Source organism: Trachurus japonicus, chromosome 23 (assembly GCF_045865225.1).
Source record: "Trachurus japonicus isolate A0001 chromosome 23, Traja_1.0".
Lineage (NCBI taxonomy): Eukaryota > Metazoa > Chordata > Actinopteri > Carangiformes > Carangidae > Trachurus > Trachurus japonicus.
In genome coordinates this window covers 13,786,596-13,811,743 of record NC_140929.1, presented here as the reverse complement: position 1 = coordinate 13,811,743, position 25,148 = coordinate 13,786,596, and the positions used below count along the sequence as shown (strand labels likewise).

At 41.9% G+C, this 25,148-nt stretch overlaps 1 protein-coding gene across 1 annotated transcript; it reads left to right on the top strand.

Moving 5' to 3' along the window:
- The first annotated feature begins 2,290 nt into the window (after window positions 1-2,290).
- Window positions 2,291-23,257, top strand: nampt1 (nicotinamide phosphoribosyltransferase 1). The gene is made up of 11 exons (XM_085769617.1): window positions 2,291-2,419; window positions 9,086-9,242; window positions 11,559-11,662; window positions 12,811-12,939; window positions 16,835-16,993; window positions 17,867-18,003; window positions 19,930-20,155; window positions 20,249-20,368; window positions 20,450-20,590; window positions 20,935-21,069; window positions 21,235-23,257. The coding sequence occupies exons 1-11, from the start codon at window positions 2,366-2,368 to the stop codon at window positions 21,346-21,348; spliced, it is 1,476 nt and encodes a 491-aa protein (XP_085625743.1). The 5' UTR covers window positions 2,291-2,365; the 3' UTR covers window positions 21,349-23,257.
- Window positions 23,258-25,148: the final 1,891 nt, after the last annotated feature.

Here is a 25,148-nt window from a genome sequence, read left to right as displayed (position 1 = left end):
AACGCTGAACCCCAGAATTAGCTCCACCCTCCTGTGGGGATCACCCAGCCAGCCCGGGAAATCGCTGTCATAGGCCGAGGGAGGCATCAGTCCAGCGGCTTGGAATCTCTCACCGCCCCGCTGAATGATTAAACCACCAACACACAGTCACTTGACAGTGGAGTGGCATTACACTGGAAGACAATGTTTCTAAGACGGTGTAGGGATAGGCTACTCATTATAAAAGCATTCATTTACAGTTAATGGCTTAAGTTTATGATGTCTTAAAGTGTGGTAGGTCAAGTTTATAGTTTGTGATGTTTTTATTATATTAGATTGTGTATAGCATGACAGTTGTATTCCCTACAAGAAAAGGCAACTATGAAAGCTGCTTCTACTTATTTTATTGTACTGTAGTAAAAAAATATATATGCTGGCAGAACACACATATATTAAGGCATATAGGCTACACACATTAATGTAAGATCCAAAAGCCTGCAGTTAAACAGGAAACAACTTAGAGAGGTTGTCTAACTGCATGGAAATAAGAAAGGTCAGTGTCCTCGTTAACTCGGATGTATGAGAGATGCCATTCTGGCATTGCTCCATTCCTTTAGGCTACATGACCCAGTTGACCCACCCATGGAAAAGTTTTGTATCTTCTTGTAAAAGTGCAAAACCTCAGTCTCTGACAAGGGATCTGTTTGCCTTCACAAATTATGAAAGACATAGAAGCCAAATAGAAGCTGTCTGTGTGAAGGAGACATTTGCAAAGATAAACACACCTGCAGTCTAAGCTCTATGGCTCCATGACTGGAGCTGCTTTCCTTGACCCTATCATTTGTCCAGCCGCTAGGATATCTATAATGAAAGCTTCCTCCTCTCTACTCATATTATTACAGAAATAAACCCAATAATAACTCCTAATACATTGATTATGCCATATGTCGTTCTCATCCTCACAGGCTTGTATGAATGTTTGTAACAAAATTACAAGTTACAGTATACAGACTAATTATAACAACAACAATAATTATGATATCAAGTCTTCTCAGAACTCTGTGGCCTGTACTGACTGAAGTGTGTGAAGTACACACACACACACACACACACACACCCTACTTTCCTCTCCGATGTGTTGCACATGATAAAGTGGGAAAACTTTCATTTTCTTTTTCATTTATCTTAAATAGTGCATGGACTTAAGTGAGCCAACCAAGGCCCAGAGGTCTAATTAGATACGTTAAATGAAAGTACCTTCCTTGGGATATGTGAAGAACCTATAGTTAATTACTTAATTGTACACAATGTTCCTTTGACTCCCATCTTGCTGAATTAATAACATCTTGTTAATAAATGTATGCACAATGGCACTTAGAGCCAAGTAACCTGTTTAGTTTCGTTTTATAAGTTGGAACTACAACATCTAATGACCAACACTGCCCTCCTCTGCTGAGTTTTATGATTGCACATAATTTTTGTTCATGCTTAGTGTAGTCATGATATCCAAGAAAATGAAAGGATGGAGTTTGCATTCTCATCCTGGGACTATATACAAGCATTATTTAGATATATTTCATTATTACACACTAAATAGTCTCTAATGGCAATCATGTTTCCCACACTGTGGTAAGTGAAATGCAATTAATTGTTTCTCAGCACAAATGTTTAGTTAGGATGCTAAATTGTATCTATTAATATTAATACATTTAGGTATACACAAGTAGACAACAAGAAGATCATGTATAAATAACAGTAACAGGGTTTTTCAATAAGCATATTGATCCTTTCAAGTTTCAAGTTTTCAAGATCAATCTTTATTGTCCCCAAGGGGCAATTTGTGGTGCACAACAGCCAGCAGCAAAAACAAACAAACAATTGAAATACATGACAATGACATGAGACAATAGTTAAAAAAAATTAGCAATCAAAAAAGTACAATAGGGACAACAATAACAATAAATAGTAAAAACAAAAAGAAAAGGGACAATCCACCTTAAAATGGCTATGAATCATTTATTATTTAAAAGTCCATGGTGAAAATAAACGAAAGCCCATGCGTTGTTCCTGTTGTGTCTCCTCTTCATCGTTGAGTGAACCATCTTCTGGCCATGGACGATCTTTGGTCTCACCGTGTTCGCTGATTGGCTGGCTGTACAACAAGGCCGAGTAAAGCCGAGTGTAGTCGAGGGTGTACGCTACGTTAGGTGCGCCAGAATTTTGGTGACGACAAGTCCGCCCGCCCCCTCCCCCGCCCGGTCTTCTCCGCTCGTCCTTCCCCCCTGCCCAGCAGCCAGCTCCACTACCAGGCAGGAGTCCCCAGCAGCACGGCGCGCAACACAACACACTGACAGCTGCGACTGACTCACAACCGAGGGGGGAAAAGATGGAGCGCAGAGACGGAGACTTCAACATACTGCTAGCGACCGATTCATACAAGGTAACTACGCGGCTGCTGCTGCTGCAGACGGAGGGAGAGAGGGAGGGAGGCTTTGGGTGGAGGGGAGCGGCTGATGGATGAAAATTGATAAAGTCAAGGTGGTTTCATCATCAGTCCCAAGGCCATCACACTGCTCTCTGTGGCCGGTCTCCGTCGGTTAACAGCAGGCCGTCAGGCTGGAGGAAGAGGAGGAGAGAGGAGGGCTGGTACAGGGGAGAAGATGGGGTGCCAGACTCAGAAAGCAAAGCAGCCATCCCTCTTTGAGATAGCTAACACAGCCCCGGGACTGATGCTTATTAATACGGAGCCAGTTTTTCATTTCACCGGCTTTGCCAGTCTCTCTGTGGTATCCGGGCTAGCTGAATTAGCTAGCTTGCTTGCCTGCTAGCTCATAGAGAGCGCAGTAGGAAGACGAAGGGGAATGATTGAAAAAAAGAAAAGAAGGAAGAAGCAGAAGGAGCTAATATTAGCCACTAGCTAGCAAGTGCTGTGCGGGTAGCCCGGTGAGCTGCTGCACATGGGTAAAGTCTCATTCAAGAGCCCCGGCCGGGTGAAGCGTTAGCCAGCGTGGAGCTAGCCGCTGTCTGTAGCGATGTATCACTTTCGGGGAATCAAAACCGAAAGTTAAAGGAGGGAGCAAGCCGGATGCATGTTACCCAGAGTGACACAGCTAGGTTAACTGACCCGCAGTGGATGTATTTACCCGCTCGGGGCCTTTTAATGCCATTTAACGTAACAGTTGGCTGCAGGCTTGTAAGCGTTGTTGTTATAATGGGGGAAATATAACATCCAGAGACGTTTTAAGTGCCATAACCCCGGCCGCTAATGAACTATGCAAACAGAGGGTAAATGCACTTGCAGGTGCTGCGCTGCCGCACGTAGGAATTGGCTGTCGGTCTGTCGGGCGGTTGCCATGTACAGCAATCATGTTTTACAGCATTCAGTCATCGAGATGATGGGACAGAAAGGCAGTCATTATCATAGGAGGCGTGGGGGCGGGAGGTAGATGTGGATACCGGTAAATTATTTGTTAAGTTTGAAAGACAGCTAAAAATGAAACCGAAAACTGTAGACTGAGATCAAATACCAAGTTGAACTTTGAAATGTTAGTCTGATGAAACACAACTAAAGCATTTGCTCACATCAACCCACCATTAGTTAGCCTACATCAGTAAGTGGTGTAATCATTAGCACTGCCTTACAATCATGGAAAAACACTTCGTCGTGGGAACAGGTTGTACTTGAAGGCATCGTGTGAATCTGTTTATTGTATTGTAAATTCAAATAAGGTGGCATGAGGTATAGAGTAGGCCTAATGCTTTTTTTCTATAACATATCCTTCAACAAATGAACCATTGTCCACTAATTTACTCTTTGACTCCCAGCCAGGCTTTGAGAGTGTGTGAGCGTTTTGCTCCAAGACCAGTGAACCATAATACAGCTAAATGTCCCATAAAAAACCCCTAGTTTTACAGTTCTTAACAGTTTTTTGTGAAGATTTAGTTTTGTTTCTGGATTTGAGGATGTAACTTTCAATTTCTCTTTCCAAGGTACAGTAACAGTTTTGGTTTTCATTTCTTGGAGCAGGTGTGTGAAGGATGGAAAGTCTGTTCTATTTATACTTTATTTCCAGTAGTTTAAGGATGAGTTCAAAATATAAGCTCTGGTGAAGACTTATTTAGACACTTCAGATCATAAATGGTCACATTAATGTTAATGTCACTACTGATTAGTGGCACTCATGGAGGCAGGTTGTTAAGGAAAAGGACCTTCACTCCTTCAGGATGTGTCCTTGTTTTCTTAAAAAAAGAAAAAAGCCTGTGGGTGAGAAGTTCTGTTTTTATAACCGAGCTGAACCCATGAGTTGTAACCTTGGTTATAATTTGGTGCTCTGATTGTTGCCAATGATCACTTAACATATAATTGTGAAAAATGTGGTCAAAAATGACTGACATCTGCAGAGCAAATCAAATTTAAAGTGCTGTCATTCAGTGGCACAAGAAAGGCCCCGTCAATTATCCAGTTTGTGAGGCTTTTACTTTGAAATTAGTTACATTGTTTTAAAGATATTATACCTGTTGCCTCCTGTAGAAATGACATTTTTTTTATATTTATTTGAATTGATTTGATTTAAATGAAAGTTGAATTAAAGTAATACATGATAAGGTTAGTTGTGTGAGACTCAAAAATTGTCCATTATGGTTGATGAGGGGTATACATTTCCCTGTTCCTCACTACTATAGAAACTGGAAAGTTTTATGTTTTTCTTTATCCCAGAAAGAAATGACTAATTAGAAAAACACTCCCCCCAAAATGCTCCACTGTGCCCAATATAAAGCAGATACATCACTGAGAAAATGTGTTTCTAGTCAGGATATTTAAAGTCTCAAATTTCCTGTTGTGTCTTTGCACCATGCACCTGTGTTGCTACTGTACACCAGGCTGAAGTTACTGTCATTGTGTCTTTAAACTGCCACTTGAGTTACACAAAAGATAAAACCTGACAATAAGCCAACTTTTCAGTTATGCAAGATCTGTTGTCTCTACTCCAGAGCTCAGAAAAAAGTTTACCGAATTGACAAATGTCACTGTTTACTGTGTATTGGGGTGTGCATCGTTGCTTCAGTGAAAGTCTGTGGTAACCTTTGTAAAGAGAGAGGGGTGGGGGGTGTGGGAGGAGAAAGCTGAGTGACTCGCAGACCAACCAGAGGCATGCACTTTGTTGACAGGACATAAAAACAAACTGTACCTGAATGCCTTTTTGTTTTGTCTGGTTGGATCGAAAAGCAAGACTCACCCAGAAAGCCAACCTCGCCTATTGTCTGGAAACACACATACACACACATGCACAGGGCCATTGTTGCTATGTGGAATTGGATTTGAACATATTACAGGGTGGAGGCCATACAGTGTGTCATTGTTCCCACAGTTTTTTTTTGTAAAAAGCAATACCACAACACAAGGATGTCTCCATATGACCACTTTTATGTAACATGACATTTTTCTGACCTGTAATCCAGATAGAATTACAGCTACTAAGTCGGCACGCCTCCAAGATTTTTGTGGGAAAAACATTTTCACAGAGCAAAGTAGCTACAGAGTGGGTCGAGACCTGTGGCATTTAAGTAATGGGATGGTCCAATGAAGCATTTTGCCACATGCTGCTGCAGGCTTCAGATGTTGTCCCGCTTGGAACGAGGCCGCACCTGAAAGTGTCCTGTCTGGTGGCCAAATGAGCACTTCTGATGACCAAGCGTTTAATTCTTCACTGAGGGCGATCAGAGACACAAGGAAATCCTTAAAGGAGACATGTTATGACCCTTTTCCACAAATATGATAGTTCTCGGATGTCTTCAAGACGTGTCTGTGACATGCTTCGGTCAAAATACTCCAAGGATCAAACATCACATCTCTCTTCTGTTCAGAACAGCTGGTTTCAGTGCCTGTCCCTTTAAATGCAAATGAGCCACTGCTCGCCACGCCCCCTCTACCAGTACAGGTACTCGCACGTAGGGGTATGCAAATTTGAAAACTAATGACATCATTGTATGTCAACTGAGGGAACAGCTCGTAAAACCAAATGGATTTCGACCTCGGGAGCCTGAAAATGACAGATTTTATTGTCAATTCTCACATTTTGGAGGCTGAAAGGAGAGACAAACATCCCAAAATATGTGTAAAGAGCCTTCAAAAATATTTCCATAATACGTCCCCTTTAAGGGAAGGCTAGAGCGAAAACTTAATAATAATAATTGATGAGTGAAAAACATTGACCCTACTTGAACTCTGTACTTTCATAGGCAGTTGCTGAGTGTTTGTATCAAATGAATCTGAGCCATATTGGTTAACTCTGAAGTAGGAAACAGGTTTTCACAGGTAACGCAGTGTCAGCACAGATCAGAGATTGAAGTGAATTTTAAAAAGTTAAAGTTGTGTATGACTGCAGAAAACAGTTATTTTCATTAACAGCTCACCTTCCCAGTGAAAAGTCTTAATATAAAATCTGCAGCTTTGAAGCTGTGAAAAACTGTTGTAATTTTTAAAATCATTGAAATTAAACACTGACTTTTGATTTCCCATCAGTGGGATCAATAAAAAGTCTCTCTCGTATGACCTCAGGGGATTGTATTTGAGGAACAAGCTGTCAGCAGCACAACATATTATCACCTCATAAAGCTGGGATGGGAACTGAAACAAAACAAAAGAAAAAAATTGACATGGAATAAAAAAGCTCAATTTCTAGTCACCTGATTAATCCAATACGCACTCTGATTTTAGCTCTGTTTTGGTCTCCACCAGCACATGTTAAAATTGTGTTCACACTTGACAATGGGATGTCAGCTACTACACACTGAATTACAATCGAATGTAGCTGTCCATATTCTTAACTAACAGTCTAGGGTCGATAATGAATTATTAATCCTGAAATGTTTCTGTGGGCGGTGTCCCTTGACTGGCTGGTTTGTGTGTTTACATGGGCATGTGCACCAGTGAATGTGTACACACACGTGGTCTGGCCTAGTGTCATGTTGTATGTCTTGACTCTATTTTGAGTCATCGGAAGCTCAGAGGAAAGGACAGAGACATAGGTCAAAGAAACTGAGTAGTTCATTGACATTTATCTCCTCTCTCGTCTCTTCCTCACAAACTCAGCTGGCTTTCTAGGTTGTGATTTAGCCTTCAGGCCATACAACCCTAGTTCCAACACAACCTCAATGTATTTATAAAGGTGTGAAGTCCTGTGCGTTACCAAGGTTGTAGTCGAAGGAAGGACGAGGCCTTGACCTATGTTTACCCTTGGTTCATATTCTGTTGGTTGTGTAGTAAAATCCTTTCTTGACTTGGAGACAGAGCTGCAAACATTTAAGATAACAGACAGACCAGTCAAACTCTGCCCTGTCCTCATGTCCTCAGTCTGTTAATTCAGTGCACACAAGTGGTGCTGTGATGAGGGTTAAATCCTCAAATGCCCCAGTGTACTCCCTGGAAATCCCTGAACTCATTTGGGGGTTTAATTGATGACTTGGCAGCGACGGCCGACTGCTGCGTCTCGTCCTTTTTTTGTTAGTGTGCGTCTTAAAGGTAGCGTGTGTCCCTCACACAGTGTTTATCTTTGTGTATGAAACATGTCTGGGCATGTCTCAGAGGGGTTTGCTTGATTCGAAATGTCACTGCTCTCGGTATCATATCAGGCCGTTGACAGTAGATTAGAAGATCACTGAAAGCACGCACCAAACTGAGACTGGTATTTTCTGGATAATGACACAGTAGCAGAATAATAGAGGACGTGTCTGCGTGTAGAAAAGTCTAACATGCCTCACCCTGATTGTGACATGTATTTGATTTTAACACAATAGATGGATAGATCGTTCTTTTACTGGACTGGAATTTGGTTTGATACCTTGTAATTACAGATGACTGAGAACACTACGATGGCGTTGCTTCATATACCTTCTTGTGTTGTAACTCTGAATACAGTAGCTCTCTGGGCTGCATGTGTTTGCACCGAGTTGTTGAATCCGCTGACTCATTTGTTTCTGAGCATTGAGAATTTATTTGCTCCTTGAAAATGTTATATTACAGTACCTTTGCATCCCAGAAACTGCTCCAACATCACACAACAGTATAACATTGAGATGATTATCAGACTTTGCAATGTAAGATTGAAGGCATTTCAACATTTATGCAGGTTGTGATTAGTTCCTCTGGAAGACAATGTTATCTAATGTTGCACACCCTTTATTGTGAAATGTAGAGGAGTATATAGCGTGTCCACTCGCTCCTGTGTAATAAATGTAGCATGGTTATTATAACATAGAGTTGAGCATGAATAGCTGTGCACTCCAAAAAGTCCTTGTACAAAAAATAGACCTAACCTTTCACACGTCCATAACAAGACAAAAGTGTTGCTATTGATTTGTACCTTGTTAAGAATTCATGCATTGTTAAAGCAGAAGTAAGTGGTCCGGTCGTTTTCGCTAATGCTGCGTTCCAGGCAGGCTTTTGAAATCGTAAATTACAGCTTCAAGTCACAACTTACAACTTTGTAGCGTTTCAGGCAACCCACTCGTGTTTTTCCGACCTGTTTTACCGGTGAAAGTCACTATAACGGCCACTCGTAACTTCCGACCGGTGAACTCGTACCAGATCGAACTGGTACCACTTCACGGTCGGAAAAATACGAGTTTCCTTGAACGCACCATAACAGTCCTCGTCCCTACGTCGCCACATTCACGGCGTTCCTTGGCTGCACACACAGCCCTGCATGCTGTTCTCTCTCCTCATTGGATAAAAACTGTAGGATACGATAAATGTTTTCTCTTCGGCTCAGAGCAGAGCAGAGGGACTGAGAGACCCGTGTTTCAGTCCAAACACTCTATGTAAGTGATTGCTGTCGGAAGATATAACTATTTAAGACTTATATTAACACAAATATATCACTTACTTCTGCTTTAAATCTCCTGACCAGCTACTCAGCAAGAGCAAACACTGACTATGACTTTTCTCATGTATCTTGCTGCTTTTAGTTGTGAGGCGTAGCCATTGGAAAGAAGATCCATAGCATTACCTGTTAGAATGCAACATTATCTTCAACTGGTTATTTATTGTAGATACCCAGGATCACGTTTCTAATCTCGTCAATATGTGCTCTGTTTGTCTCTGTAGGTAACACATTACAAACAGTACCCCCCCAACACAAGTAAAGTGTACTCCTACTTCGAGTGCCGCGAGAAGAGGACAGATCCCAGCAAAAGCAGAAAAGTCAAATATGACAAAACTGTCTTCTACGGCCTACAGTACATCCTTCACAAATACCTAAAAGGTAAGTTCTCACTCAGATTTAAAGGTCCCATGTTGTAGAAAATGCATTTTTGACTAAATGAAATACAAGGTGCTATATAAATACTTTGATCAAGTTTAAAGTATCTCACAGTATCAAACGCATTGTTATATAAGTTACACTTTTTATTTTCACTTTTATTATGCCCAGGTGCAGACTACAAACTTGACTGACCAAGTATTTTAGCCTCGTCATCAGAATTTGACTTTCTCTTTAGCTAATTTCAACACTAACGACTGCCACTTGCATTTACTAGTACATTTTGTCAGGTTTTGTAATATGCTGCCTGCGGTTGGCCTGGCTCTGTGTCAGCCAATCAGGGGAGAGGCTCGAACACCAATGCAAGACACCTCGTTCTTGCTAGAGCTTCAGAGACTGTAAGGGAGGAGATGTGCAACTGATGTTAAAACAACTAGTTTATCCAGGAAAAACAGAAGACATGTGTATTTAGAATTAAAAGAGTTCAGTGTTTTGTCCTGTGCAATTGGATGAATAAGTGTCCTGCAGAACACATGGAGGTCTGAACTCCAACCCAGTAGGAGCTCTGCCGGCTGCCAGGCTGAATGACTTTGCAGCTTGTATGTTTGAAGCTACCAAGCCACATCCACTGTGGCCGCTGACTCTTCAGGCCTTTTGTGTAAATAAAAAAATGTGTTTCCAGTCAACTTAACAAATTAAATAGGGTAACATTCCTATGCTTGGATTACATAACCCAAACATAGACTCTGTTTTCCTTAACTTTTTCATCAGTTTCACCCTCATGCTGTTGAAGCTGCACAGTACAGCCGTTATTTATTCGACTTTTGTTCAGTTTATTTTTATTTTTTCAATTAGAGAAGATTGAGTATGGGTTAAAAACAAAATCACCACAAGCTTTATGGCTCCCTCTGTGATACTTTATTGGTCCCTGTGGGAGAAATGAATCTTTTTTTCTCTCCCATCTCCAGAGCAAGGTCAGAGCACAGGGTCAGCCTCTGAACAGTGTACGTGGAGCTACTCAAAATTCAGTCCATTGCTCAAGGACACTTCAGCAGGGCAGGTGTCTGCTATTGTGGCCCACGGCAACAGTGCTTTTACCCACTTTAAAAAACCAGCAAGGTTACACTGTGCTTCACTTTGATTAGAGTGTACAGGGCGTAACACACACAGCCAGCAGGTTACGAAGAAATAGGTAGAGAAAAGACTGAAAGTTGGATGTGTACAATACACTCTCTGCCCTAATTAACTCAACGTAGCGAAGGTGGATGTTTACGATAGCTGATTTGATCCCGAGGGGCATGAGAGAGAGCAAGAGATATAGAAAGAGAAAAGGTTGAAAGAAAAAAAGAGAGAAAGGAAAAAAAAGAATCTCCCTCCTCCTAAGAGGATTTCATGGTGTGGTAGCAGAGGTGCGGGGGAGACGGAGAGCCAGGGATAACAGAGGGAGAGAAGACAAAAGCACAGCTGCTCTTTCACCGTCGGAGGGAGAAAGGCCAGCTGTCTGTGCGCAGCGTCCCTCCGAGCTCAGTGATTAGGCCAGTCATTAGAGATGCATCCTCGACCCTCGAACTCACCCAACCAAAAGTGTGGATCATGATTCTTGTGGAGTGAGTCAGGGAGTGAAGTTTAGTCCTCCCCAACTTCACTTTCACAGAGGGAGTAGGGCTGCAGGAGACGTCAGTGACTTTCTCTCAGACAGGAAAATCACAGTGAAAGCAGAACCTCTGTTTACCAAAACCACACTACTGGAAGTGTCAACTCAATAGTTTTCCACTCACATGACATAGTCTCAGATAATCATGTCTTTTTTATATGAAATTAGTTTGGAAATATGTTCAAAAAAACTTTCCTAGTAAAAAAAAAACAGTCAAAAGGAATAATAAATAATAATAAATGAGCTTTGCTGGCAAGAGTTAGATAAAACCATTGATACCTCTCTTAAGTTTGTACTGTAAATTTGAAGCTGGTGCCAACAGGCGGTAAAAGAAAAGAAAGACTTGAAACAGTGGAGAAACTACTATCTATATTTAGAAACTACTGTATGTCAGCTCGCCAAAATCCTACCCAAAAAACTACTGAAAAGTTCCTGGTCAGAAACAAGTCAAACTTGAAATGGAACAAGGGCTCGGTTGGCTGGTGTGTTTGTTGTGCGCGTCGTTGCCGGACAAAGACGCCTTGTCTGCATGCACGGGATGCTTGTAATTTAATTACATGTTTCTCAGACATCTCCCTCCGTACCTTCATGTCCCTCTGCTTTATTCTTCCTTCTTCCCTCATTCCCCACCTCCGTCCCCTACTCCTTTTCCTCGTCCTCTGCAGGAAAGGTTGTGACTCAGGAGAAGATCCAGGAGGCCAAGGAAGTTTACAGAGAACACTTCCAGGATGATGTTTTCAACGAGCGGGGCTGGAATTACATCTTGGAGGTGAGAGACTGTTGCAAGTTCCCTGAAAAGAAAAGAAAAATCAAGGAAAGACTGCTGGGAGTTGAAACCATGTGTGGAGTTGTACATATACACAGGTGCCAGCATGTGCTAATGTTTGCACATGAAACATGAAGAGGACGTATCCAGATGCTAAAGGACAGTCGCTCTCTCTCTCACACACACACACACCTTAGGACGTACAGAGTGTTCCTGATAAACACACATAATGTACAGTGAGCAAGCTTCGCAATCTGATTACTGTTAGATTGAATTTGTTTCCAGATTGGGTTTAAAGTGTTTGTAGCGTTTTTGATGATAAAACCTCACTGTCACAACTCTGCAGCAGGGCTAAAAATAAACGGTCTACATCTTCACAGGTAGCTCAGTGGTTAAAAGCCATTTCTCACAAATAAAGTAAATTCCTGACGTGTAATGAACGCACGCTAATATGAGAACAAATCTGAACCACATGCGGCGCCGCAGAGGAGAGAGAGAGAGCTCTTCTTGAGATGCAAGCCGGATAGAAAATGAGTCAATTTATGTATCTGAGAAAGTGTGAACACAATGTTTCTGATTATTGAGAGACACTGTTTCAGCACCTTGGAGAGAGCACGGCGCTCTGTACTGACAAAGGATCTGCTCAAGTGAGGAGAAGTGTTAATAAAGCCTTGTTGACACTCGGTCTTCTCCTCTCAATTTGTATTTTTTCCACTAATCACTCAGCCTATGGCGTTGATGATCTTGTAAACCAGCAAACACAAGGCCCATATCGAGCATACAAATGCGCAGGCGGTGTGTGATATGTTATGAAGTCCTACTTGGAGATTCAGGGTCTTTCATCCAGTGCACACTTTGTATTTCGATGTGAAATGCAACATAAGATTTGAAAATTTAGCTTCAGGCCAGGTTTGAAATGCAGGAGCTGTGTGTGTGTCTGTGTGTGTGCCTGTGTGTGTGTCACTGCCTTTCCACACAGCACCAGGTGTGAAGCAGATGTCTGAAGGTTGCTTCTCACCAGCTCTCCTTTCTCTAAGTCATGTCACTAAAAATAAAAAAAACACCCTTTCCAAGCCACGGAGACGAAGCTGACAGTGAAAACCTGATGGTAATTCTGATATCATTTTCTGTGTTTATCTGTGTGCCTCCAGAAATACAAAGGACACCTGCCCATTGAAATCAAGGCAGTGCCAGAGGGGAGTGTCATTCCTCGAGGCAATGTTTTGTTCACAGTGGAGAGCACGGACCCTGAATGCTACTGGCTGACCAACTGGGTGGAGGTAAGTTGATCTTGTTTGTCTTTCTCTGCCCAGAATGATAAGTGTATTATTCTGTTAGTCATCATCCTCTGAGCTTAGGGGGACGCTGGCATTGAACAGGCCAGCATCTGGTGTGATTGCATTGTGGGAAGTGTAGGAATCAGATCCAGTGTTTTTTGGGATTTGGATCACACTGCAAACTTAGTCTGCATCTCAGCGTCTGCTCTTTCTAATTTGATGATTTTTATTTTGATCTACCCCCAAGACTTAATGGAAATGCAGCACTGAATTGTTGCATTGTTCCTTTAATGGCTTCAGTCTCCAGTTTTGGATAGCATGTTAAAATCGGCTGTAAATTTATTGCTCCTATATAGTAGTTGAAACTTCTCCTGTTGCATCTGAAGCAACAATGCCAAGTGTATCAGTAGGAGCTGACGGTTAGTTTTGTTTGATTATCGATTAAAGACAAAAGACATTAGCAACATTTATGCTCTCTTTATTGCGTTGTTGAGTTAATAGTTTTATAAAAGCCATAAGATACGTGGCTTGGCAGCGGGCCCAATGGCGCTTCTTATCTCATCTTCTTGGAGAAGCCCAGTGAAATACACTCCTGTCTCGGCTTATTGCTTAATCGTTTCCCTGAGATGTGTTGTCACTGCAGCGCCGTGATTCATACAGGTTGGCTGAAAAGCACAAGATCAAGAGAGCTGGATGTTGGAACATTCTTTGTGTGGTGTTTTTGTAGTCGACAAAATAATTTAGGTTCTAAATCAACCCCTCCCCTCTCCCCCTTTCCCCCTCTCAGACCTGTGTTCTTTTCCCCGAGGCATCACATCTCTGAAATTATTCTAGACACTGTGAAGAATGGGTGTCGGCTTTTATTCACTCAAGTTTATCAATCAATCAGTCGTGTTTGTTTGCTGCAATCTGGAAGGAAATCATTCAACATCTTGGGAAATATGCTTTCTGGCTTTTCCTGCTGAACCAGGTTTAGTTGGGTGAGCAGATTGATTCCTGAAGATCACCAAGTACAACTAAGCATTGTTTTTTTGTTTTTTTTTATATATTTTACCTTTGTATCTTGCTACATTTTACTTTAAGCATCAATTTTTCATTTTTACTCGGGGTTATGTGCCAAACTACATCTTAGCCAGGACCGGTAATTTACTCTCCGCTCTCCTTGTTGCCCAGCAACTGCTCAGAGAGAATTGTTGTCATTGCACTTTGGTTTTTGTTTGGATTGGAGTTGGAGTGTGATAGTGAGCCTTAGAGGAGCTATTAGGTGGATATTGTTACATTTGGACAATAAGAGATTGGATGTTTTCTTCTGTTTCGTTTTTTTTAATTTACAGCTTAATTTTACAATTAGCACAATTCTTGAATTATGCTAAACTAAACTGAGCTGAGCGAACAGGGTAAGCTTATTTCAAACAAAGCCAAACTGTCTTAAATCCTCATCTTCCTGTATCAGGCGTCATCACAGAACACAAACGCTGTCAGGTTGATGCAGTCAGAAACAAAACTCACTAAAATAAAGGTTCAGTCATCTGAAACAAGCAGCAAACAGTTTGAACTTCTTGAATTTAGGACTCTGAGCTAATGCTCAGTGCGGCTCCTCCCTGAGATCAGAAACATCTCATGAACTTAATGCTGCATGAGCAGACTGCAGTGACTCGGCAGAACTAAATTCACTTAGCCCGTGCGGGGAAGTGCTCGGCCGCTCCATCTCTCACAGTGTCAGCTCTGTCCATAAACATCTTGTTTGACTTATTGCACAGATTAATCCAGCAGTGATCCTTTAGAATATGATTAAACAGAGACAAAATGCTTCTTGTGTTTCAACCCATTTGTTCACAAAGAAAGAATTTTACATGATGTACAATGGGACGGCTGTGAACGTCTCGCAGACACATTTTTAAGCAAATTAACCAGAAGTTTCTTTTTGTCTTGACTCCAGTCTGCATTTGCATTTATGATCTGATACACACACACACACACACACACACAGTCACACAGAGCGATAATGACACACACAGTCACACAGAGCGATAATGACAAACACCACAGTAAAATGAAGGACTGTTTGACATGGGTCACCCATAGCCAAGAGCAATGTGACAGCACATACACAAACACACATACACACACACACTTAGTCAGTCTTCACAGCTGATATAAATACATCCAGGAACACACACAGACACACACACACTCACACACAGTCATTCTTCATGTCTGATGTAAAATTAGCTGTAGTGTTTAGCCTGGTGTCCTTGGGTTGCGTCATTAGGTCAAACTCTGTTTCTCTTTCTCTTTCATGCTCTCTCTCTTTCCCCCTCTCCCCTTTTCTTCTTCTTTTTATTTTCTCTTCCATCCTTTTCACCATAATCTTTTGTTTTTTTGCATCCTTCCCCCCTTTTCTCTATACCCCTACGTTCTTCATATTCATCCCTCTTTGTCCTTCCTTATCACCCTCCATTTTGTTCTGGGACATTGACCGAGAAGTTATGCAGGCACGCGAGTGTGTTTGTGTGTGTGTATGTGTGTGCGAGTGTGTGTGTGCGCACACATTCCTCCTGAGTGTTGTTTGTTACTCTCCTTCCTGCTTCATTTTATCGTCTGAGACATTATCCTTCCTGGAGCGTCATAAGTCAGTATTAATGTGAACAGAGAAGAGAGATAGTCGGATACACAGAGAGGTCATGACCTTTAAACTGACTGTGTGTGTTTGTGTGTGTGTGTGTGTGTGTGTGTGTGTGTGTGTGTGTGTGTGTGTGTGTGTGTGTGGACACTGGCCTTGCTTTGGCCCAGTCACATGAGTCCATATTATGGTTTAGATTATGATTCATCTAAAGAGGCATGTGACCTACTCAGGGTTACAGGGTGAAAACACACACTGCATAGAATTAGTAGGCTACGTCAAGTGTGTGTTGTATGTTTTTTTTTTTCCCGTGGGTGGAGAAGCCATAACTGTGTGTCTTGGTGTTCAGAGCTTTTGTTTTATTTAATGACTTTTCACACCCTCTCTGCTGTCAGTCCTGTTGTCATTCATAGCTTCATTTGAGTCATGGTATGTGGCAAATACAGGTTGCCCTGGTTACATAATATCTGTTTCATGTGGTAGCAACACCCAGGGGTTAGCGTATTAGGTTTCTCTGCCCTGGAGCGGAAGTAAATGATGACACTGTGGTTTATTTGCTAGACTCTCTGACTTGTTAGACTCCGATCTGTAATCTGTTCTACTTTGACAAGATGAATTTTGAAAATTCATCGAACCATCACAGATACACACACACACGTACTATATGCTGCAGATTGTAGGACGTGTGTTTTCATGAAAAGTCCCAGTTGGTGGTGGCGAGCACAGATAAGCCACTTGTTTTCATATTGAAATCTATGATTCTGGTCCAGAGTTGACATGCGGCATCGAGGAATGTACTTTTCCCAGAGTTTGTCTTGTGTGAATGAGCAGCCTCCTTGATCCCCCTGAGCCTGTTAGTTTTGGATATTAGTACCAGCTGAATACTGGGAAGATGGGCCGGCGGGTGGACTAAACATTCACCGGTCTGTTCAGCGCTGAAAAAAGACTTTTGTTGTTTTTTTGTCCAAGAGCGGAAAGATTTCTTTTTTTCTTTCTTTTTTTTTACGCCTTGTTGTTTAAAATGGAACGTAGAGAAAGACTGCAGGGTCAGGGGAGAGAGGGAGATGATACATCAAAGGCTCCAGGCTGGATTTGAACTCGTGTCGCTGCAGCAACCACTCAGCCTTAATGGTGTGCACGCTACCAGCTGAGCTAACGAGGCGATGATGGGTTTGATTACATATGAAGAAGTGGTATAGTCAGACTCTGTGAAATGAAACTGGAGACGTGATGAACTGGGCTCTAACTTTTTTTTCTTGTCGCTCTCTCTATCAGACCATCCTGGTTCAGATCTGGTACCCCATCACCGTGGCCACCAACTCCAGAGAGCAGAAGAAGATCCTCGCCAAGTACCTCCTAGAGACTTCTGGGAACTTGCAGGGACTGGAGTACAAACTACATGACTTTGGCTACAGGGGAGTGTCATCACAAGAGGTACACTTACAGTATATATATATTAATAAAGTGGATATTGTAAAGGTAGAACTGGTATTCTCATACTTCAGACACTGGGAAGTTTGTTAGTTTTTTCAAGCAAAGCAACATATTTGTTGAAATATAAATATAATGTGTTATAATTGGCTTATAAACGTGTATAAGTATAATTATAAACACTCATAAATTATCATAAGGCTTTATAACAATAAGCATAACACATCATAGAGCATCATATTTATAATGCATTATCGATGTGGGCATCGTCAGCGAGTTACTAACAATTATAACCTATACCTGACCTTATAAGTCATGGTAAAATTCCTTATAGTGTGTTAGGATTATTGTTATAAAGCATTTATGAATATTTATAACTGTAGTTATACAGTGCTAACTGCATTTTAACTCATAAGTATGGTTATAATGTGTTATTGAGATAGGCGTCAAATAAAGTGTTAGCAAGATTATTGCCAAATATTGGAAATATTTTAACTGTAGCACTTGACAAATGTTTTTATGTGGTTTGATTTTCCGTTTGTCCTTTTATGATGCTCTTCACGCCTTTTAAATTGCCCTTCGGAGACAAATTAAGTGTTTTGAATTGAATTGAATGTAGATTTATTTAAAACATAGTAGTTGGGCAAAATAATCCTAACTCATGGTCCACGTGTAGTACTAGCTTTCTCCAGAGCTTTCAACCAGATCACCTGGTGTGTTATTATGAGTAAAAAAAAATGCTAAGAGGACCTTGACTGATGTCACAGGTGGTCTTTTAATATGATAATATAAATAAATAAACAGGATGTAAAATGTATAAAGGTAAATATGTATGAGATTTTTATCCCTCACGACCCCTCCCCCACCTGTTTGCAGACTGCAGGCATCGGGGCTTCCGCCCACCTGGTCAACTTCAAGGGCACAGACACAGTCGCCGGCATCGGAGTCATTAAGAAGTACTACGGCACCAAGGACCCTGTGCCGGGCTTCTCAGTGCCTGCTGCAGAACACAGGTACACACACACAACTACACACTTGTCAATCAAGATTTTATTTATTCAGTGCATCATTGCAGCTTTGACCCTGCTAGGAAACAGATTATCTCCCGGTGTAGCAGTCAAGTGTTTCCAGGCTTTCACGGGAGATGTAGAGGCACCGTTTTCGCGGTGATGTAGGGCAGTAGTTCACCGCCTCCTTTAATTATTACACCGGTGATGTGAGACGTCAGAGTAAAGATGGGTGTCTGCTAGAGTGCTCATCACTCCTCTTAAGGGATATACAAACTTTGCAGAAACCGTAAGTGTAACGTTTAGCCCCGAGAGGCTGAATTCCTGTGCACAGCGGTAATTATGAGCACAGGCCCTGCATTCACATATTCCCAGAAAGCACCAGGGGTATGGTCGGCTCGGCTCGGCTCAACTCGTCTCCAGCGTTGCCTCCGGTCAGATGAACCCACATTGTGGCAAAGAGCCAAATCCGTAAGCAAACTTTTTCATCCACAAGACAAATTCATTTTCAAAGTAGAAAAACTTGCTCCAGATAAAGGCTGGTTATCTGCCAAAGCCGTGGATGGAGGGGTTTTATCAGCCTGAGTGAGAGCGTAACCAGTATTTAGTCGAGCTCGGTGTTAATTCGCTAGTCTGATTAGAGCTTGGTGGCCCGCACACTCATTATGTGCTCCATCCATCTCACTTTGTGAATGGGGCTGTGATTGGCTAAAGGTGAGGGTTTTGATTGGCTGCTGCCTTGATGCACATGCCCTCATATGTTCCTGGTGTTGTTTTATGGCAGTGATCCATTTATACTACACACACACACAGACACACACACACACAATCTCCCTTTCTGTTTCGTCTCATGAGCACGCTTACCTCCATCTCACCACCAGGGCAGTTACTGCTGCTCCATTGCATCCTTCCTTCCCGCTCCATTACATTATGGGATGGTGGCAGAGGTTGTCATAGTAACTGTTATGTAATACCCCCCTTGTAAAAATCTGTTTGGTTTCCACCTAATAGGGAGGAGTCACAGTGAAATTCCACTTTGATTTTGATACATGTATAAAGAGACAGGAAAGGGAGGAGTGAACAAACAAGGGTGTCACCTTCCTTTTTTCTTTTTCTTTTTTCGCAAAACTTTGTCACTGCAAACAAATAACAGAAATATTCATCAGGAATAATCAAAACTTGTACATAGGGAATACACACAAAATCTTGTTGAACAATTTTAATGTAGCAACCACCAGCTACAGTTTGAGCCTCATATCCAATATTTCTGTGGAAGTTCCAATCAAACCACAAGTTAAACTCCAGCTGCCTTGGTTTTATTAAGTCGATGTCTCATGACCACGGCACATAAAATTGAAACTTTGCCCCGACATTTGAGCCTCAGGCACAGATGTCGAAATTATTACCTGTTCCAGATGATCTGTGCTTTCTCATTAGCCATATTTGTCATCTCATGGCCCAAACACCACCTGCAGGTAACAATTAGACAAATATAGTCAGATGGATAAAAACTATGACGCACTCTGCTATAAGACCAGCAAAACATGTCTTAAATACATCTTATCTCCATATTAGTGGATTAAATCCTGTCTTCAGAATCCTTCAATTGTTATTTTCATGTGCTTACTTTCATCTTAAGTAAGAACAGTTAAACACATCTTGTATCTTGAGTTAAAGAAATGCAGTTTGGCTCCTGTCTAAAACCTGGAGTGTGCTGCCCTCTTCTGGATGTTCTGTGGCACTATCATGATGACTGTCATTAATATAAGATAACATTTTACCTTGAATGCCCTTACTTACTTGTCTCTTCATTTTGAATGAATGATGGGAAGTTTTTTTTTTTAAAGGCACAACAGTGAAACTAGTCACAGTTGTTATCTGTCTGTGATTATAGAGCAAGGATTAATCATTTCTCTGCTGTCTTCTCCTCAGCACCATCACAGCGTGGGGCAAGGACCATGAAAAAGACGCCTTTGAGCACATCATCAAACAGTTCCCCAACGTGCCCGTGTCCATAGTCAGCGACAGCTACGACATCTACAATGCCTGTGAGAAGATCTGGGGAGAAGACCTACGGGGCCTGATAGAGAAGCGCAGTGCAGATGCTCCGCTGGTTGTTCGCCCAGACTCAGGAAACCCACTGGATACAGTTTTGAAGGTGAGCTCATTGGCTCACTTGTTTTTAAACAAACATCTTGAGACCTCTCCTGTGTACAACTTTCATATCCCTCTCTTCTTGTACCTGTGTCAGGTTCTGGAGATCCTGGGTAAGAAGTTTACTCCAGAGGAGAACTCTAAAGGTTTTAAGGTTCTCCCTCCTTACATCAGAGTCATACAGGGAGATGGAGTCGACATCAACACGCTGCAAGAGGTACAGGCCAAACAACAGTCGGTTTCATCAGTCACTAAATAACATGTCAGCAACAAGTTTTGACCGTTGATCTCTTCACAGATCGTGGAGGGGATGAAGGAACACAGGTGGTCCATTGAGAACATCGCCTTCGGCTCTGGAGGAGCTCTGCTGCAGAAACTGACCAGAGATCTGCTCAACTGTTCCTTTAAATGCAGCTATGTGGTCACTAACGGACTGGGGGTGAGGACCAACACACTTAAGAGAGCAAAATGCAATCTGTTGCGTTGGCTGCACACTGCACTATAACGTAAATGATAAACTTGAACTACACAAAGTACAACACTCAACACCCACTTTCAAACTAGACTACCGCCTATTGTTGATCATTTGTGTGTCCCATTTAAATACCTCACTGTTACAAAATTGAATAGCTGCATTTTTAAAAAAGCAGATTTTCTCTCATCTCTTAAAATACAACACATTAATAGCCCATAATCATTTATTTTAAACACAAACACAATAAATAAAACAGAGCATGGTTTGAAATTCCTTGTCTAATATATTTTCCTGTGCTGTTTGAAAAGGTGAATGTGTTCAAGGACCCAGTGGCAGACCCCAACAAGAGGTCAAAGAAAGGTCGTCTGTCTCTGCACCGGACACAGAGCGGAGACTTTGTCACCCTGGAGGAGGGCAAGGGCGACCTGGAGGAGTATGGCGAGGTGAGTACAAACACCAGATGAAAACATACATGCATCAATTTCAAAAGAATCAAGTACACCAATACTGAGCTGCCTGTTCTTTCACCTTCACCACTCCTCACCTTCATTTCCTTCATTTCTTCATTTTTTACACCTTTTCCAACTTGTCTTTCTCTTCACCAACAGGACCTGCTACACACAGTCTTTCAGAACGGCAAGATTGTGAAGACATACACATTTGATGAAGTCAGAGACAATGCTAAGCTCAAAGAGAGTGAGCTTGAAGAGTTGCTGCACTGAGCGCGGCACTACTAAACCCCCCGCCCCGCCTCCCCAACCCCCCCTCCAAACGGCCCCTGCCCCCTTCGACCCCCTTCACCTTTTTGGCCTCCGACGTTACCCCGGAAAATGGAGGTAGCGTGCACTGCTAATAGACCCAACCCCCTTTGAAGCCCTGAGAAGCCCATGAAACGTTCCTACAGTATAAAACCCCCCAAAAAAACTCCCTGAAAATTTTTGCGGAACTTGACCCTCGGTTCCAAAACGCTGGCGGTTGGTTCTCCGATGAAGTGAGGGGGGAGGGGTTTGGAAAACTCGCACACTTCTGATCAACGGCAAACACCCCACGAGTGTGAGGAGGGATAAAAGAAAAAGAGAGAGAGAGAAAAGAAAACGTGTGAGAGGTGCATTAAGCGTCAGGAAGCGCAGATGTGGAAAAAGAGAGAGAGAGAGAAGTGTTTCTTTTTTTTTCTTTCTTTTTTGATCATGTTGATGACCCGTGACTTCACATCCCCGTGCTGCTGCTGCCCCCAAATTGAACTTGAGTATGTTGCACTGATGAGGCTTGACGAACGGCGTCATAGACGACCACGTCAAGATTACGAGCGCCTGCTGATCGGCCCACGTGCCAGCGACACAAAAAAGCCAATGAGATATGATTGTAGTGTGTTTTTTTTTTCCCCCCCCGAATGAGCTCCTCGGCGGCCGCATGAGGAGTGAACACATGGTGAATCAAAGTGAGAAAGGTCACAACGGAAAGATGAACACGAAGCCACACTCACACCAACAGCCGTGCCCTGCGTATTGTGTACAGAACTGTTTGGAGAAAAAAAAAAATTTAATGTCTGAATCTACTTAGCTTTGTCCTTTTTATGTGAAGGAAGCAAAGGATGATCATGGTATATAGCATTGCACCTTTAACACTGATCGACAATAGCTAACGTCTTGCTTTGACTCAGCGACAGAGAAGACCGCGGACACTTTGCTGTCACTATGGATGATGAAGGAATTCATTTTTCCCCACTTTTCTTCCTTTTAATCAGTAGCTACGGCCAAAGGTATAAAGGCCAACATCTATCAAGTACTATATGAGTATTCTGTACTCTTACTCTGCTAAATGAAACGTTACTGGTGCATCTCTGAAGGTATATCAATGATCATCTACTGCCCACAGTGCATTCACATCATGAAGGCTCAATCTACAGTCCAATTATACCACAGATAAATCTCAAATTCTGCTCACCGAGTGAAACCTCTCCAATTCAAAAAGTGATGTTTTTAATGTGTTACGAAGTCCAGATTCAGATTGGGGTCGCACATGTGTAACCACTGGAATAGATTATCTAGATATTTTGGAAACGATGGAATAAGAGAATTAGGAAAAAGATCATTGTCCGTCATCTTTCAGAAGCCCTGAATCTCTACAAAATTAGATTTTCCTCATAGACTAGGAAGAGTAAAACGTTTGGGGTTGGATCTTCATGATAGTGAACACTCTTGAACCAGTCTTTGCTGTATAAGACCAAGAGCTGATGTAAAAAAAAAAAAAAAAAGAAAAAAAAATACATCGCAGAAATCATCTTCACTGGAATGAAGACGATTTAACTATGTGTTTATGAAAGATTACTTATGTGGCTCCTGGGGTGAAATGTATGTTCAATGTTGGTTCTGATGTGTGTGTGTGTGTGTATGATTGGATCTACGTTTGTGCGTGTATGTATGTGTGTGTGTGTGTGTACTTTCTTCCTTTAAAGGATTGTGTAGTATTCCTTTATGCAAATGTACTTGTCGATCGAGGGGAATAGAGAACACTCTTCCTTTTACTTTTCCGGCCTTTTATTCTGAAAGGAAACGCAGCAATGTGACAAACAGGTGATGATGCACTTGGTGTGTGTTTTGTTTTTGTTTTCCTTTGGGGCAATGTGAAAAACCAACCATGGGGGCAGTAAAAGTGAGGAGCAGGATCAGGAATATTTTCTGACAGCAATATGTTACCGGCCATGCTTTGGCAGCTGGTGGAGCACAGTTGCTGATGAGCAAAACATTTCCCTTAATATCACTGCCTTAACTCACGAGGAGCAGAAACAGAGAAACACGGACGTCAGTGTCTGTTTGGAGTCATTGCCCAGGTAGAGACGGATTAATTATCTTCCCATTCAGAGCATCTCGGTCGAGTGTCACACCTGTTTTGAAAGGTGTGTTTTCGGTCACAATGCTGAGTCGGCCTTTTTCAGAGTGAAGGGGTATTTCCTGTTGTAGCGCTTGGAGGGTCTGAGGCAGGGAAAGGGGTGGTGACATCACAAGAAACTTGCTTTTTTTTTTTCCTTAAAGGCAAGTGGTAAAATATTGTGCTGGGCATTTTTCAAGTTGTGCAGTTGGCACCATGTATGTGTATTATGTATTGTGTAACAAAAACACCAATAGCACAATACATTTGGCTCTAAGGATGCAAATGTTGGTCCGTCAGCTGGTCCAGACTGAAAAATCTCAACTACTACTGAATGAAATGCCACAAAATTTGATATTGAATCACTTTAAGTTTGGCGATCACATAACTCTTCATCTAATGGCATCATCAGGAAAAGATTTGACTTAAGTGTCAGACCGAACACCTGCAAAACCAATCACATTCACCTCCCTTAATTCTACTGTATTTTTGTTTAGAGCTAATTAGCCAATGCGGCATGCTAACATGCTAAAGCAAGATGTTGAACCTGCTAAACATGAGTGTGTTAGCATGCTGAGATTAGCCTTTATCTCACAAGTCCATCCTCACAGAGCAGCTAGCACAGCCAGCCGCTGTGTCCAGTGTGTCTGGACTCTTTTCCTGTGTTGCTTTACATTCACAGCTTCACACACACACTCTCACCTGGGAGCTGCCCTCTGCTACAACAGCCGACTAAGTGTTTGCCGCCGTACAGCTATTAGAGCCTCGTGACCTTATTCACTTTCCCCCCCCTCAACGGACACTAAAAGTCACTGACAGCTTAGCAGGCTTTAGTTCAGAGCTAGAAGAAAGCTGTGATGTCACTGACTCCCGTCCCTCGCCGCCGGCTCACACCGACCTGCTCAGTCTTAGACAAGCTGCTGAACAGCACGGCTCGTCACACGCTGAAACAACCTGACACTATCCTCTTTGTTTTCTTTTCTTTTCATTTTTGTTTCCGTCACTACTGTTATCTGTCAGATCATCTGTTGTCCAGTTGGGAAACAACACACTTGTCCTCTTTTCTTTTTCCAATTGCGGGGTGCATTTTAGTAAAATTATGATTTTACTATTTTGATACTGTCTCAGTTCTTACCTCAGAGAAATTTTATTTTGTATGACAAAGGAGAAAAACATGCCAGAAATATTGCAGTAAATATCCTTATTTACAAACTATGCGGCCATACTGCCTTCTCACTTGTACATACAACAACTAGTTTGGCTGGAAGCAGAGAGGGCAGGTTAGGGAGACGACCACACCAGATAATAATATTATTATTATTTTTGTCAGAACGACCATTTTTGTACCAACAGAAGAATATCCAAAACTGCTTGACTGAACTGGCAGTGTGACTGTTTTTGTTCTGTTGTATTTTTTTGTTTGTTTTTTGTTCTTTTGACTATCAAGCTTTTAGCTTTGTGCGTGTGAGTGTGTGTGTGTGCGTGCAGTCCTGTGTGAATGCCTCGTGTACTGGATGAAAAAGTGTTTGTGAATACTTTTTTTTTTCTTTACGTTGTTGTTGTTTTACCTGTATGTATATGTTGGTTGTCCCAAATTCTCTCCCGACACAACTGATATTTTAACTAACATAACTTGCTATATTGTCATCAATAC